General features: G+C 41.1%; 1 protein-coding gene across 1 annotated transcript in view; it reads left to right on the top strand.

The window, feature by feature from the left end:
* Window positions 1–16009, top strand: part of LOC121547076 (zinc transporter ZIP11-like) — a 151495-nt gene that overhangs the window by 4937 nt on the left and 130549 nt on the right. Inside the window, exon 3 of the mRNA XM_041858178.2 lies at window positions 1333–1371. Coding sequence (XP_041714112.2) covers window positions 1333–1371 — 39 coding nt within the window. The remainder of the gene's footprint in view (window positions 1–1332; window positions 1372–16009) is intronic.

Below are 16009 nucleotides of genomic sequence, written 5' to 3'. Positions count from 1 at the left end.
ATACAGAAGGTGTAAACGGTACAGTGAAATGGTTACTTGTATAGTGGAGCCTTTTGTTTAGACATGTAGCTAGCTAGCTAAACAATTAACCATAATCCCAACTCATAACATTACTTCCCTGCATGAATCTACAGGTAGCTAAAGCTAACCAACTAACATTAGGCTATAAATGGCAATGCAAATGGCTCTGAGATATGAATAATATTACTAAACAGGTCATACACGTAACATTAGCTTGCTTGCAGCCAGCTAATGTTAGCTAGCTAGCTAACAGTACGCTTTAACTTGCAATGAAAACAACTTTCTGACAATTTGAAATGCATAGTATCTGAAAATGTAGCTAGCTAGACTCTCTTACCCGTATACATGGATGAACGCTACTCCCGCTCTGTCACGGATGCGATGGTTGCCCTTAGTTTGAAGATGTAATCCGGAGACAGGTGTTTTATACAACAGCCTTCTGTGTTCTCTTTTTGACTCCCTCTGCATTTGCAATAAAACGCCTGAATTTTATCCATCTCCTTAGCTATCATACTCTGCTTCCACCAGGCATTCCACTGATTTCAAAACTTGGTCCTCCAGAAAGTGGAGAGCCTTAGTAATACTTGTGCAGTTCTTCGTGATATCTTTCAAAAAAGCCGCTTTAGAAAGGATTACCTACACATAATAAGCAGCTCATGTTATAGACAGAAAACATTTTATGTTCAAATGCCTCTCCTGTGAAGTAGTGACGTGCGACATACAACTAGTTCCCTGAAACGAGTCACAATTTTCCGCAACATTGAAATGGGCTACTTCTTTGTGAATTAGTGGCGAGGTGGAACACACCTCAATTCAAACTGTTTTTAGAAAATAAAACTTGTTCGAAAATAATTGTAAATACAAGTACAAGTTGAAACATAGCATATAGATAATTAGCAGACAGCGTGCCCTGGTTTGAGAGCAGCACGGGTTAACTGTCCTGTTGATTAACAATCACATTTTGGAACAGTGAGTGCATTCTGACATCACGCGCATAAAAAAACTCACGCTGGGGCGACCGTTAGAGATATTTTAAATTCACACGTGAAAATATTAAAATAACTGTTCTGTTCCGGAACGGTAAAGATCACTTTCGTACCCGGTTCTGATTCTGTTACTAGAATATTTTAGTTATTTTCCGGTTTTGGGTTCTGTTTCCTGAACCCGTTCCAACCCCTGATAGAAATTGATTTATAGTTGAACAATATCTTGGGGAACGTGCCTTACTCGTCACCTAAACACCACAGTGGCTTGTTGATGCCCTTGGTTTGATTTCACTCCTCCTCTCTCTCTGACCCCCCCCCCCCTTAGAAGCGGATCTTGGATGGAAGTCTGGGCTTTGCTGCTGGGGTAAGAAAATATGCTTTTGAACCAGTCACACACTCAAAAATGCCAAATACAATCCTCCAGTCCTGCCATACTCTAGTACGGCAGGACGAGAGCTGTCTCTCTCTCTCTCTCTCTCTCTCTCTCTCTCTCACTCACTCACTCACTCACTCACTCACTCACTCACTCACTCACTCACTCACTCACTCACTCACTCACTCACTCACTCACTCACTCACTCACTCACTCACACACACAAAATATGCCTATACAATCTTCCAGTCTGGCAGGATGAGAGCTGTTTCTCTTACACACACACACACACCTGTCCACCCACCTTTTCCCAACCCAGGATTCCTCTGCTATCTAAGACATGAATACAGGTATGACAGATGTGACAGTCTTTTCAGTTGTTGTTGTGGACTCATTTCTGTGTTGCCCGAACAGATTTCTTAAAGATCTCAAAGGCAAAGGGTGGGTAAGACTTTTCCAAAGTATTGCCTACTGCCTCATAAGAAGAAGTGTTAATTTCTGGGAAAGTTTGTCAGAAGCATTGCTGCCTACCTGAAAGTTATTATATAATTCTGGATTTTAATATTGCATCTGAGTAGGGCTGTACATCCCATTGTCTCCTAGAATGAAAAAATAGGAATAGATGAGTAAGGTATTATTGCTCACCTCAATAATAGAAGACTCACCTTAGTATACGGCTGTCCCCGACTAAAGAAAATGTTGGTCGACCAATATTCGTCTGTTCTTTCGACCAAAAAGGAGCAAAGTAAGGTACAGGTCGGAGAATGTCCCTTTATAGTGTTTTAATCAAATATACTATATGCACTGAGCTTGTCTGATGCTTTAAGCGAACTGTTTGATGAAATAATTAAGACACACAAATGACTAGAGAGAGTCCGACCGCAATTGATTTGATTGTGCCAGGCCTGACTTGCTGCGTAAAAAAAAGACCGCAAGTGACTGTGACTAGCAACCGTTGTCTCTCTCTCCTCCCTGCTGCAGCAACAACCACAGAACATCAACAGTGTGTATCGCGCTGTCCGTGTTGTTGAATCTGCAACATAATTTCAGCCATTTCTGACTGAAAAGTTATGTTTAGGAAAAACATTCCCTATTCCCTCAACCCTTGCTCTCTTTATGTGAGACATGACCAATAGGGCCTGACCTATAGGATATCATAATCACATCAATAAATTGGTGGTAATAAACTCTGAACACTGTAACATGTGACAGCGAAATGGATGCAGAGGACATGACAAATAAACTCAAAACGGGGTGTTTACTGGTTGCTCAGGAGGTAAAGGGAAAGTCAGATGTGTGGAATAAATTTGACTAGTTGTGGCAAATACTGGAGATGAAGAAAAAGAAAATAAGGAACAAGCACTGCGTAAATATTATGTGTGCCAAACAGGTGCTGGGGTCCAGCAAAATTAAGGCAGTTATACATTTTAAAAACATTACAATACATTCATAACAGATTTCACAACATATTAAGTGTGTGCCCTCCGTTTTCTACTCTACTGCCACATATCTATAACACAAAATCCATGTGTACATGTGTGTATAGTGCGTATGTTATCGTGTGTTTGTATGCATGTGTCTATGTTTGTGTTGCTTCACAGTCCCCGCTGTTCCATAAGGTGAATTTGTATCTGTTTTTTAAATCTAATTTTACTGCTGGCATGAGCTACTTGATGTGGAAAAGTGTTCCGTGTAGTCATGGCCGTATGTACAGTGAGGGAAAAAAGTATTTGATCCCCTGCTGATTTTGTACGTTTGCCCACTGACAAAGAAATTATCAGTCTATAATTTTAATGGTAGGTTTATTTGAACAGTGAGAGACTGAATAACAACAAAAAAATCCAGAAAAACGCATGTCAAAAATGTTATCAATTGATTTTCATTTTAATGAGGGAAATAAGTATTTGACCCCTTTGCAAAACATGACTTAGTACTTGGTGGCAAAACCCTTGTTGGCAATCACAGAGGTCAGACGTTTCTTGTAGTTGGCCACCAGGTTTGCACACATCTCAGGAGGGATTTTGTCCCACTCCTCTTTGCAGATCTTCTCCAAGTCATTAAGGTTTCGAGGCTGACGTTTGGCAACTCGAACCTTCAGGTACCTCCACAGATTTTCTATGGGATTAAGGTCTGGAGACTGGCTAGGCCACTCCAGGACCTTAATGTGCTTCTTCTTGAGCCACTCCTTTGTTGCCTTGGCCGTGTGTTTTGGGTCATTGTCATGCTGGAAAATCCATCCACGACCCATTTTCAATGCCCTGGCTGAGGGAAGGAGGTTCTCACCCAAGATTTGACGGTACATGGCTCCGTCCATCGTCCCTTTGATGCTGTGAAATTGTCCTGTCCCCTTAGCAGAAAACCCCCCCCAAAGCATAATGTTTCCACCTCGGGATGGTGTTCTTGGGGTCATAGGCAGCATTCCTCCTCCTCCAAACACGGCGAGTTGAGTTGATGCCAAAGAGCTCCATTTTGGTCTCATCTGACCACAACACTTTCACCCAGTTCTCCTCTGAATCATTCAGATGTTCATTGGCAAACTTCAGATGGGCATGTATATGTGCTTTCTTGAGCAGGGGGACCTTGCGGGCGCTGCAGGATTTCAGTCCTTCACAGCGTAGTGTGTTACCAATTGTTTTCTTGGTGACTATGGTCCCAGCTGCCTTGAGATCATTGACAAGATCCTCCCGTGTGGTTCTGGGCTGATTCCTCACCGTTCTCATGATCATTGCAACTCCACGAGGTGAGATCTTGCATGGAGCCCCAGGCCGAGGGAGATTGACAGTTATTTTGTGTTTCTTCCATTTGCGAATAATCGCACCAACTGTTGTCACCTTCTCACCAAGCTGCTTGGCGATGGTCTTGTAGCCCATTCCAGCATTGTGTAGGTCTACAATCTTGTCCCTGACATCCTTGGAGAGCTCTTTGGTCTTGGCCATGGTGGAGAGTTTGGAATCTGATTGATTGCTTCTGTAGACAGGTGTCTTTTATACAGGTAACAAGCTGAGATTAGGAGCACTCCCTTTAAGAGTGTACTCCTAATCTCAGCTCGTTACCAGTATAAAAGACACCTGGGAGCCAGAAATCTTTCTGATTGAGAGGGGGTCAAATACTTATTTCCCTCATTAAAATGCAAATTAATTTATAACATTTTTTACATGTGTTTTTCTGGATTTTGTTGTTGTTATTCTGTCTCTCACTGTTCAAATAAACCTACCATTAAAATTATTGACTGATCATTTCTTTGTCAGTGGGAAAACGTACAAAATCAGCAGGGGATCAAATACTTTTTTCCCTCACTGTAGTTCTGTGTGCCTCCCATAGTCTGTTCTTGACTTGGGGACTGTAAAGAGAACTCTGGTGGCATGTCTTGTGGGGTATGCATGGATGTCCGAGCTGTGTACCAGTAGTTTAAACAGACAGCTCGGTGCATTCAACATGTCAATACCTCTCACAAATAAAAGTAGTGATGAAGTCAATCTCTCCTCCACTTTGAGCCAGGAGAGATTGACATGCATATTGTTAATGTTAGCTCTCTGTGTCCACCCAAGGGCCAGCCGTGCTGCCCTGTTCTGAGCCAATTGCAGTTTTCCTAAGTCCCTCTTTGTGGCACCTGACCACACGACTGAACAGTAGTCCAGGTGCGACAAAACTAAGGCCTGTAGGACCTGCCTTGTTGATAGTGCTGTTAAGAATGCAGAGCAGCACTTTATTATAGACAGACTTCTCCCCATCCTAGCTACTGTTGTATCAATATGTTTTGACCATGACAGTTTACAATACAGGGTTACTCCAAGCTATTTAGTCTCCACAACTTGCTCAATTTCCACATTATTCATTACAAGTTTTAGTTGAGGTTTAGGGTTTAGTAAATGATTTGTCCCAAATACAATGCTTTTAGTCTATTTAGGACTAACTTATTCCTTGCCACCCATTCTGAAACTAACTGCAGCTCTTTGTTAAGTGTTGCTGTCATTTCAGTCACTGTGGTAGCTGACGTGTATAGTGTTGAGTCATCCACATACATAGACACACTGGCTTTACTCAAAGCCAGTCGTATATTGTTAGTAAAGATTGAAAAAAGTAAGGGGCCTAGACAGCTGCCCTGGGGAATTCCTGATTCTACCTGGATTTTGTTGGAGAGGCTTCCATTAAAGAACACCCTCTGTGTTCTGTTTGACAGGTAACTCTAAATGGACAATATAGCAGGGGGTGTAAAGCCATAACACATACGTTTTTCCAGCAACAGACGATGATCGATAATGTCAAAAGTTGCACTGGTCTAACAAAACAGCCCCCACAATCTTTTTATCATCAATTTCTCTCAGCCAATCATCAGTCATTTGTGTAAGTGCTGTGCTTGTTGAATGTTCTTCCCTATAAGCGTGCTGATAGTCTGTGGTTAATTTGTTTACTGTAAAATAGCATTTTATCTGGTCAAACACAATGTTTTCCAAAAGTTTACTAATGGTTTGTAACAGGCTTATTGGTTGGCTATTTGAGCCAGTTAAGGGGGCTTTACTATTCTTAGGTAGGGGAAAAACTTTTGCTTCCCTCCAGGCCTGAGGGCACACACTTTCTAGTAGGCTTAAATTGAAGAATGGCAAATAGGAGTGGCAATATCGACCTCTATTATCCTAAGTAATTTTCCATCCAATTTGTTAGACCCTGGTGGGTTGTCATTATTGATCAACAATAATACTTTTTTCACCTCTTCCACACTTACCTTACGGAATTCAAAATTATAATGCTTGTCTTTCATAATTTATTCAGATATACTTGGATGTGTAGTATCAGCGTTTGTTACTGGCTTGTCATGCCTAAATTTGCTATACTTGCCAATGAAAAAATCATTAAAGTAGTTGGCAATTTCAATGGGTTTTGGGATGAATGAGCCATCTGATTCACTGAAGGATTGAGCGGAGTTTGCCTTTTTGCCCAAAATGTCATTTTAAGGTGCTCCAAAGCTTTTTACAATCATTCTTTATGTCATTTTTCTTTGTTTCATAGTGTAGTTTCTTTTTCTTTTTATTAGGTTCAGTCACATGATTTCTCAATTTGCAGTACGTTTGCCAATCGGTTGTACAGCCAGACCTATTTTCCATCTCAACCATACCATTTTTCAATTCCTCATCAATCCACGGGGATTTAACAATTTTTACAGTCAGCTGTTAGATTACATTATAATTTATCTGACCGTTTGGAACAATGTAAACAACGCTAAATAAATTATAAACGTACCAGTGAGTCTGTTGTAACGTGCTTTTTTTTTTTTTTGTAAAGCCTTTATTACAGCAAAGACTAAAAACAGTCGCATTCATTTGTGAATGCAATTTTCGAAATGGAACGGTTTAAGCCTATTTTTTGTTTACACTAATTATTCAATTGTCGCATTGTTATTTTATTTGAAAACTAAAATGTTTGATTGCATTACAAATCATTGACTGACTCGTATGCTGTGTGATGACATGAACAAATAAATGATTGATTGATACAGTAGCCTATATAAGTATAGAAATATAGTCCTAAGTACAGTGGGGAAAAAATTATTTAGTCAGCCACCAATTGTGCAAGTTCTCCCACTTAAAAAGATGAGAGAGGCCTGTAATTTTCATCATATGTACCAGAAAATACATTGTAGGGTTTTTAATGAATTTATTTGCAAATTATGGTGGAAAATAAGTATTTGGTCAATAACAAAAGTTTCTCAATACTTTGTTATATACCCTTTGTTGGCATTGACACAGGTCAAACATTTTCTCTAAGTCTTCACAAGGTTTTCACACTGTTGCTGGTATTTTGGCCCATTCCTCCATGCAGATCTCCTCTAGAGCAGTGATGTTTTGGGGCTGTCGCTGGGCAACACGGACTTTCAACTCCCTCCAAAGATTTTCTATGGGGTTGAGATCTGGAGACTGGCTAGGCCACTCCAGGACCTTGAAATGCTTCTTACGAAGCCACTCCTTCGTTGCCCGGGCGGTGTGTTTGGGATCATTGTCATGCTGAAAGACCCAGCCACGTTTCATCTTCAATGCCCTTGCTGATGGAAGGAGGTTTTCACTCAAAATCTCACGATACATGGCCCCATTCATTCTTTCCTTTACACGGATCAGTCGTCCTGGTCCCTTTGCAGAAAAACAGCCCCAAAGCATGATGTTTCCACCCCCATGCTTCACAGTAGGTATGGTGTTCTTTGGATGCAACTCAGCATTCTTTGTCCTCCAAACACGACGAGTTGAGTTTTTACCAAAAAGTTATTATTTTCATCTGACCATATGACATTCTCCCAATCCTCTTCTGGATCATCCAAATGCACTCTAGCAAACTTCAGACGGGCCTGGACATGTACTGGCTTAAGCAGGGGGACACGTCTGGCACTGCAGGATTTGAGTCCCTGGCGGCGTAGTGTGTTACTGATGGTAGGCTTTGTTACTTTGGTCCCAGCTCTCTGCAGGTCATTCACTAGGTCCCCCCGTGTGGTTCTGGGATTTTTGCTCACCGTTCTTGTGATCATTTTGACCCCACGGGGTGAGATCTTGCGTGGAGCCCCAGATCGAGGGAGATTATCAGTGGTCTTGTATGTCTTCCATTTCCTAATAATTGCTCCCACAGTTGATTTCTTCAAACCAAGCTGCTTACCTTTTTGCAGATTCAGTCTTCCCAGCCTGGTGCAGGTCTACAATTTTGTTTCTGGTGTCCTTTGACAGCTCTTTGGTCTTGGCCATAGTGGAGTTTGGAGTGTGACTGTTTGAGGTTGTGGACAGGTGTCTTTTATACTGATAACAAGTTCAAACAGGTGCCATTAATACAGGTAACGAGTGGAGGACAGAGGAGCCTCTTAAAGAAGAAGTTACAGGTCTGTGAGAGCCAGAAATCTTGCTTGTTTGTAGGTGACCAAATACTTATTTTCCACCATAATTTGCAAATAAATTCATTAAAAATCCTACAATGTGATTTTCTGGAAAAAAAATCTCAATTTGTCTGTCATAGTTGACGTGTACCTACGATGAAAATTACAGGCCTCTCTCATCTTTTTAAGTGGGAGAACTTGCACAATTGGTGGCTGACTAAATACTTTTTTTCCCACACTGTAAGTTACGATGTGAAGACTAAACAGGATGCGCTTTCTGAAATTGTTTATCCAACATGTGGTTGCTTGAGGCTTGGTGCTTAGGAATCAGTAGGCTATTAAACAAACACTCAAAAAGGCAACAGAAGCAGGATCTGTCTTATTTCTGTAGATATACACTACCGGTCAAAAGTGTTAGAACACCTACTCATTCAAGGGTTTTTATTTATTTTTACTATTTTCTACATTGTAGAATAATAGTGAAGACATCAAAACTATGAAATAACACATATGGAATCATGTAGTAACCAAAAAAGTGTTAAACAAATCAAAATATATTTTATAATTGAGATTCTTCAAATAGCCACCCTTTGCATTGATGACAGCTTTGCACACTCCTGGCATTCTCTCAACCAGCTTCATGAGGTAGTCACCTGGAATGCATTTCAATTAACAGGTGTGCCTTGTTAAAAGTTTATTTGTGGAATTTCTTTCCTTCTTAATACGTTTTCAAGAACTTTAAAAGTTTATTCAAGTGCAGTCACAAAAACCATCAAGCGTTATGATGAAACTGGCTCTCATGAGGACCGCCACAGGAATGGAAGACCCAGAGTTACCTCTGCTGCAGAGGATAAAGTTCATTAGAGTTACCAGCCTCAGAAATTGCAGGCCAAATAAATGCTTCACCGAGTTCAAGTAACAGACACATCTCAATGTCAACTGTTCAGAGGAGACTGTGTGAATCAGGCCTTCATGGTCGCATTGCTGCAAAGAAATCACTATTAAAGGACACAATAAGAAGAAGATACTTGCTTGGGCCAAGAAACAAGAGCAATGGACATTAGACCGGTTGAAATGTGTCCTTTGGTCTGGAGTCAAAATTTTAGATTTTTGGTTCCAACCGCCGTGGCTTTGTGAGACGCGGTGTGGGTGACCGTATGATCTCTGCGTGTGTATTTCCCACAGTAAAGCATGGAGGAGGAGGTGTTATGGTGTGGCGGTGCTTTGCTGGTGACACTGTCTGTGATTAATTTAGAACTCAAGGCACACTTAACTAGCATGGCTACCACAGCATTCTGCAGTGATACACCATCCCATCTGGTTTGGGCTTAGTGGGACTATTATTTGGTTTTCAGCAGGACAATGACCCAACACACCTCCAGGCTGTGTAAGGGCTATTTTACCAAGAACGAGAGTGATGGAGTGCTGCATCAGATGACCTGGCCTCCACAATCCCCCGACCTCAACCCAATTGAGATGGTTTGGGATGAGTCGGACCGCAGAGTGAAGGAAAAGCAGCCAACAAGTGCTCAGCATATGTGGGAACTCCTTCAAGACTCTTGGGAAAAACATTCCATGTGAAGCTTGTTGAGAGAATGCCAAGAGTGTGCAAAGCTGTCATCAAGGCAAAGGATGTCTATTTGAAGAATCTCAAATATAAAATATACTTTGATTTGTTTAACACTTTTTTGGTTACTACATGATTCCATATGTGTTATTTCATAGTTTTGATGTCTTCACTATTGTTCTACAATGTAGAAAATAGTAAATATAATGAAAAACCCTTGAATGAGTAGGTGTGTCCAAACTTTTGACTGGTACTCTATATATACGGAACAGAAATATAAATGCAACATGCAACAATTTCAATGATTTTACAGAGTTACAGTACATATAAGGAAATCAGTCAATTTAAATAAATTAATTAGGCTCTAATCAATGGATTTCACATGAATGGGCAGGGGCTCAGCTATGGGTGGGTCTGGGAGGGCATAGGCCCACCCACTGGGGAGCCAGTCCCAGCCAATCAGAATGAGTATTTCCCCACAAATGGGCTTTATTACAGACAGAATTTCTCCTCAGTATCATCAGCTGTCCGGGTGGCTGGTCTCAGACGATCCCTCAGGTGAAGAATCCGGATGTGGAGGTCCTGTGCTGGCGTGGTAACACGTGGTCTGCGGTTGTGAGGCCGTTTGGATGTACTGCCAAATTCTCTAGAACGACGTTGGAGGCGGCTTATGGTAGAGAAATGAACAGTCAATTCTCTGGCAACAGCTCTGGTGGACATTCCTGCAGTCAGTATGCCAATAGCACTCTCCCTCAAAACTGTGGCATTGTGTTTTGTGAGATAACTACACATTTTTGAGTGGCCTTTTATTGTCCCCAGCACAAGGTGCACCTGTGTAATGATCATGCTGTTTAATCAGCTTCTTGATATGCCACACCTGTCAGTTGGATGAATTATCTTGGCAAAGGAGAAGTGCTCACTAACAGGGATGTAAACAAATTTCTGCACAATGAGACCAACACTTTACATGTTGCGTTTATATTTTTGTTCAGTATATATACTTTTTTTCAAATTGATACTTGGAGTCAAAGTATTGATATAATATCATCCAAAATAATATTGCGATATGTAACTATATCGATACTTTTTTCCGCCCGTCACTGCTGCCAAAGCCTCAGTGCGGTGGTCCTCTGTGTACTTAGCAAGAGCATGAGAGAGAGAGGGTGTTGGCACTGTGAGAGATGAATGTTGTAATTAGCTACAGGTAATGAGCGTGCCAAGTTGCTTATTGATTCAGGTGTCATGCATGGAATGCCCTTCTCAGGAGAAATAGTGCTTCTGAGGCTTCTGCATCAGACCCAGGTAGGGAGCATTCCTGTGTAGAAGAAACGTATTGTAATAACAATAACAAATTGAGATAGAAAAGAGTGAACCAGAGTGAAGGAAGAACTGAGGTTGATAATAATTTCTTTCTTCACACAATGTTGAAATTGAATAACTGAAAATCTGACTGGATACAATAGCTGATAATACAATCCTTCATCGGGTGCAAATTGGAATTTGAAACGAAGGAATTTCTTTACAGTTATTTGTAGTGGCTTTACATAATTGGATTCTTGTATGAAAGAGATTCTTACAATGCGAACCCTTGACTTTTTCCACATTTTGTTACGTTACAGCCTTATTCTAAAATGGATTGAAATATTTTTTCCCCTCATCAATCTACGCACAATACCCCATTATGACAAAGCAAAAACAGTTTATTAGTCAATAAATGCAAATGTATTACAAATAAAAAAACATAAATACCTTATTTACGTAAGTATTCAGACCCTTTGCTATGAGACTCGAAATTTAGCTCAGGTGCGTCGTGTTTCCATTGATCATCCTTGAAATGTTTCTACGACTTGATTGGAGTCCACCTGTGGTAAATAAAATTGATTGGACATGATTTAAAAAGGCACACACCTGTCTATATAAGTTCCCACAGTTGACAGTGCATATCAGAGCAAAAACCAAGCCATGAGGTCAAAGGAATTGTCAGTAGAGCTCCGAGACAGGATTGTGTCATTGCACAGATCTGGGGAAGGGTACCAAAAAAATATAAAAACTTTGGGGCAGCATTGAAGGTCCCCAAAAACACAGTGGCCTCCATCATTCTTAAATGGAAGAAGTTTTTGGAACCACCAACACTCATCTTATAGCTGGCCGCCCGGCCAAACTGAGCAATCGGAGGAGAAGGGCTTTGGTCAGGGAGGTGACCAAGAACCCGATGGTCCCTCTGATAGAGCTCCAGAGTTCGTCTGTGGAGATGGTTGAACCTTCCAGAAGGACAACCGTCTCTGCATCACTCCACCAATCAGGTCTTTATGGTAGAGTGGCCAGAAGTCACTCCTCAGTAAAAGGCACATGACAGCCCGCTTGGAGTTTGCCAAAAGGCACCTAAAGGACTCAGACCATGAAAAACAAGATTCTCTGGTCTGATGAAACCAAGATTAAACTCTTTGGCCTGAATGCCAAGCGTCTCGTCTGGAGGAAACCTGGCACAATCCCTACGGTGAAGCATGGTGGTGGCAGCATCATGCTGTGGGGATGTTTTTCAGCGGCAGGGACTGGGCGACTTGTCAGGATTGAGGGGAAAATGAACGGAGCAAAGAGAGATCCTTGATGAAAACCTGCTCCAGAGTGCTCAGGACCTCAGACTGGGGCGAAGGTTCACCTTCCAACAGGACAACGACCCTAAGCACACATCCAAGACAATGCAGGAGTGGCTTCGGGACAAGTCTCTGAATGTCCTTGAGTGGCCCAGCCAGAGCCCAGACTTGAACCCGATCGAACAGCTATTGACAGACCTGAAAAAAGCTGTGCAGTGACGCTCCCAATCCAACCTGACAGAGCTTGAGAGGATCTGCAGAGAAGAATGGGAGAAACTCCCCAAATACAGGTATGCCAAGCTTGTAGCATCATACCCAAGAAGGCTCAAGGCTGTAATCGCTGCCAAAGGTGCTTCAACAATGTACTGAGTAAAGGGTCTGAATACTTACAGTACCAGTCAAAAGTAGGTGTTCTAAAACTTTTGACCGGTTGTGTGTATGTGTGTGTATATATATATATTTGTGAGTATGTGTGTGTATATGTGTGTGTGTGTATGTAAAATATATATATATATATATATATATATATATATATATATATATAGAAATAATGCACTCAGTCAGGAACAGACATTGTATTGGGAAATGTGGTTATTATATTCTGATGAGAACAGGATATGTTCATCTTCTCCAAACCTTGAAATTATTTTTTTTTATATGAAATGAAACAACAGCAAGGTTAATCAAGTGTCGTTTCTAATGGGTTCCAACTTCCATTAGTTATTTGTCTCTGTGCTTAGTTTGCATAGCCTGCCACAGTCGTCAAACAACTATCAGAATGATGGAACTTTGTGCTAAAAACTATTTAATTACGTTCATCTAGAGTTGCTCTAGGCGAAAATGAACATAACATAGAGGTGCTAATCCATCTAGTAAGCTGATTTTCAATTTGTGTTGTGTTTATTCAAATACACGGATTGGTTGTTTAGCAACAACATGACACGTGCGCAATTATGGGGCAAAAAAGATGGGGTTGGCTTACATTGTTGACAACATGTAAACAGTATTTAATCTCCAATGTTTTTTGAAAACTTTTCTCCCCAATTCCGTGATATCCAATTGCGATCCAATTACGATCTTGTCTCATCGCTGCAACTCCCCAACGCATCGGGAGAGGCAAAGGTCGAGTCATGTGTCCTCTGAAACATGACCTGCCAAGCCGCGCTGCTTCTTAACACCCGCTTGCTTAACCCGGAAGCCAGCTGCACCAATGTGTCGGAGGAAACACTGTTCAACTGACGACCGAATTCAGCTTGCAGGCACCCGGCCTGCCACAAGGAGTCACTATAGCACGATGAGCCCAGTAAAGCTCCCCCGGCCAAACCCTCCCCTAACCTGGACGACGCTGGGCCAATTGTGTGCCGCCCTATGGGACTCCTGATCACGGCTGGTTGTGACACAGCCTGGGATCAAACCCCAGGCTGTAGTGACGCCGCAACACTCCGATACAGTGCCTTAGACCGCTGCGCCATTCGGGAGTCGTTTACTGAGAACATAAATACATTTGCCCAATGAGCACTTGTTGTCTCTCATACATTGCTACAGTTGTTGGTTAGGTAGCTAGCACATTCTTTGCCATATTAGCATAGACTTGACATCAGTCAAAACACTTTAAAACAAGTGCCTAGTCACTTTACCTCTACCTATGTGTACATAGCTACATGTACATTTACATTTACATTACATTTACGTCATTTAGCAGACGCTCTTATCCAGAGCGACTTACAAATTGGTGCATTCACCTTACATAGCTACATCAATTAACTCGTACCCCTGCACATCGACTCAATACTAGAACTCCCTGTATATAGCCATGTTGTTTTTACTCATTGTTGTTATTCACTGTGTATTTATTCCTCGTATCACTATTTCTATTGTTATTATAATTTTATTATAAACCTTTTTACACGTACCAACAAATGGGTGCGATCATTAAACAGTGATCCCTGCAGCGTACACTCAAACCGGTGTGATTAGAATGCTTATTTAGAACGGCCAGTTTCGACTGATGCAACAGTCAGCGTTTGAGCTGGCCACACTGTTTTTTCACAGAAACATTTTGCACAAACACAGTCCTTACAAAGTTATGTCGTGAATATCACCAGTTTATTTTTGGATCCAATATTCAGACATTCACAGCAGTAAAAACAAAATCATCCAAACAGGGAAATGTAGGCTACATTACTCCTAGCGCTAACTGAGGAAAGATTGACATACACAAACGGTCATATTTAGCTAACTCTCATCTGACAGAAACCACAATATGAATTAGCTAATAGCAATTACTATTTACAATTCATCACATCACGGGTGAGCTCACTATTGATTGAAATAATTTAGTAATATACTTTCTAAAAACCAAAAGTAATTCGACAATACGTAGTTTGTGTGCGCCACCATGTTTGTTTTTTCGCGCCAACCACAGATAAGAAGACAAGATGAGTTTGGTCTGTTTGCAGTATGCATGTTGAAGGGGGTGTGTCGTCTACGATCATTCACTTCCAGAAGTTTACTTGAAAAATTAGTGAACCCTTCCTACACCTCATTATAACATCTTTGGTCAGACAGATGTTTACGTGACACCCAGAATGCATTGTATAATGTCAACAAACATGGCGCCACACATAGCTGGCCAATAGCTTAGCATTAGCTCATCATAAGCAATACAACCTTCAAAAAAGTATTTTACACACATCATAGGTATCCATTACAATCTATGCAATAATCGGAATGAATTATTTGTCACCAGTACTTGAAAACATGTGAATAAAATGTAAATACATTATGCTCCATACATACATACTCTATGCTACAGTAGAAACAACATGATATACAGAAACTAAGGCACTTTCTTTGAAAGGAACACACACATGTCCAAAGTTATTATTTGTAAGGAAAACAACAAAGGCAATGCGAGCGCCAGCCAGAAAATGTGCCAGCTCATGCAAGACTGCGCAAATGTCTGCATACTTGATCTGCGGAAACACTGGGGAGGTGCTTGGGCTCTCCTCTGGTGGAAGAGAGAAGAAGGTTGTCCGGCTCAGTAAAGCCTCAAACATAAATTGTCCGCAACAGTGAAACGGGCTACTTCTATCTGAATTAATGAGGAGGCAGACAAACACCTCAATTCAAATTATTGTTAGAAAATAAAATGTGTTAGAAAATAATTTGAAATTGACAAATTGAAACACAGCCTATAGATAATTAGCAGGCAGCGAGTGTTAACTGTCCTGTTGTGTAACAGTCACATTTTGGAACAGAGTGCATTCTGACATAACGTGCATAAAACAACTCACGCTGGGGCGACCGTTAGAGATATTTGGAACCCACATATGAAAAGGTTAACTCTGCATTGTTGGAAAAGGACCCGTAATTAAACATTTCACTGTTAGTCTACACCTGTTTATGAAAAAGTGACAAATACATTTGATTTGATTAGGTATCAAGAACAATATACAGAAGAACTAGCTGAAAAGAGCCGCCTACGATTCCCCACATGGTAGCTTTTTGTCCATCAAGAATCACAACAAAACTCAGCCTTCGGCCAACGCGCATTGTTTTTGTGACGTTGTCAGCTAACCCGTTCGTAGGGTAAAAACAGGTCTTCTGACTTCTGTGGTA

The sequence above is a fragment of the Coregonus clupeaformis genome, chromosome 31 (genome assembly GCF_020615455.1).
Source record: "Coregonus clupeaformis isolate EN_2021a chromosome 31, ASM2061545v1, whole genome shotgun sequence".
Classification (NCBI taxonomy): Eukaryota; Metazoa; Chordata; class Actinopteri; order Salmoniformes; family Salmonidae; genus Coregonus; species Coregonus clupeaformis.
This window is presented reverse-complemented; position numbering and strand designations above follow the sequence as displayed.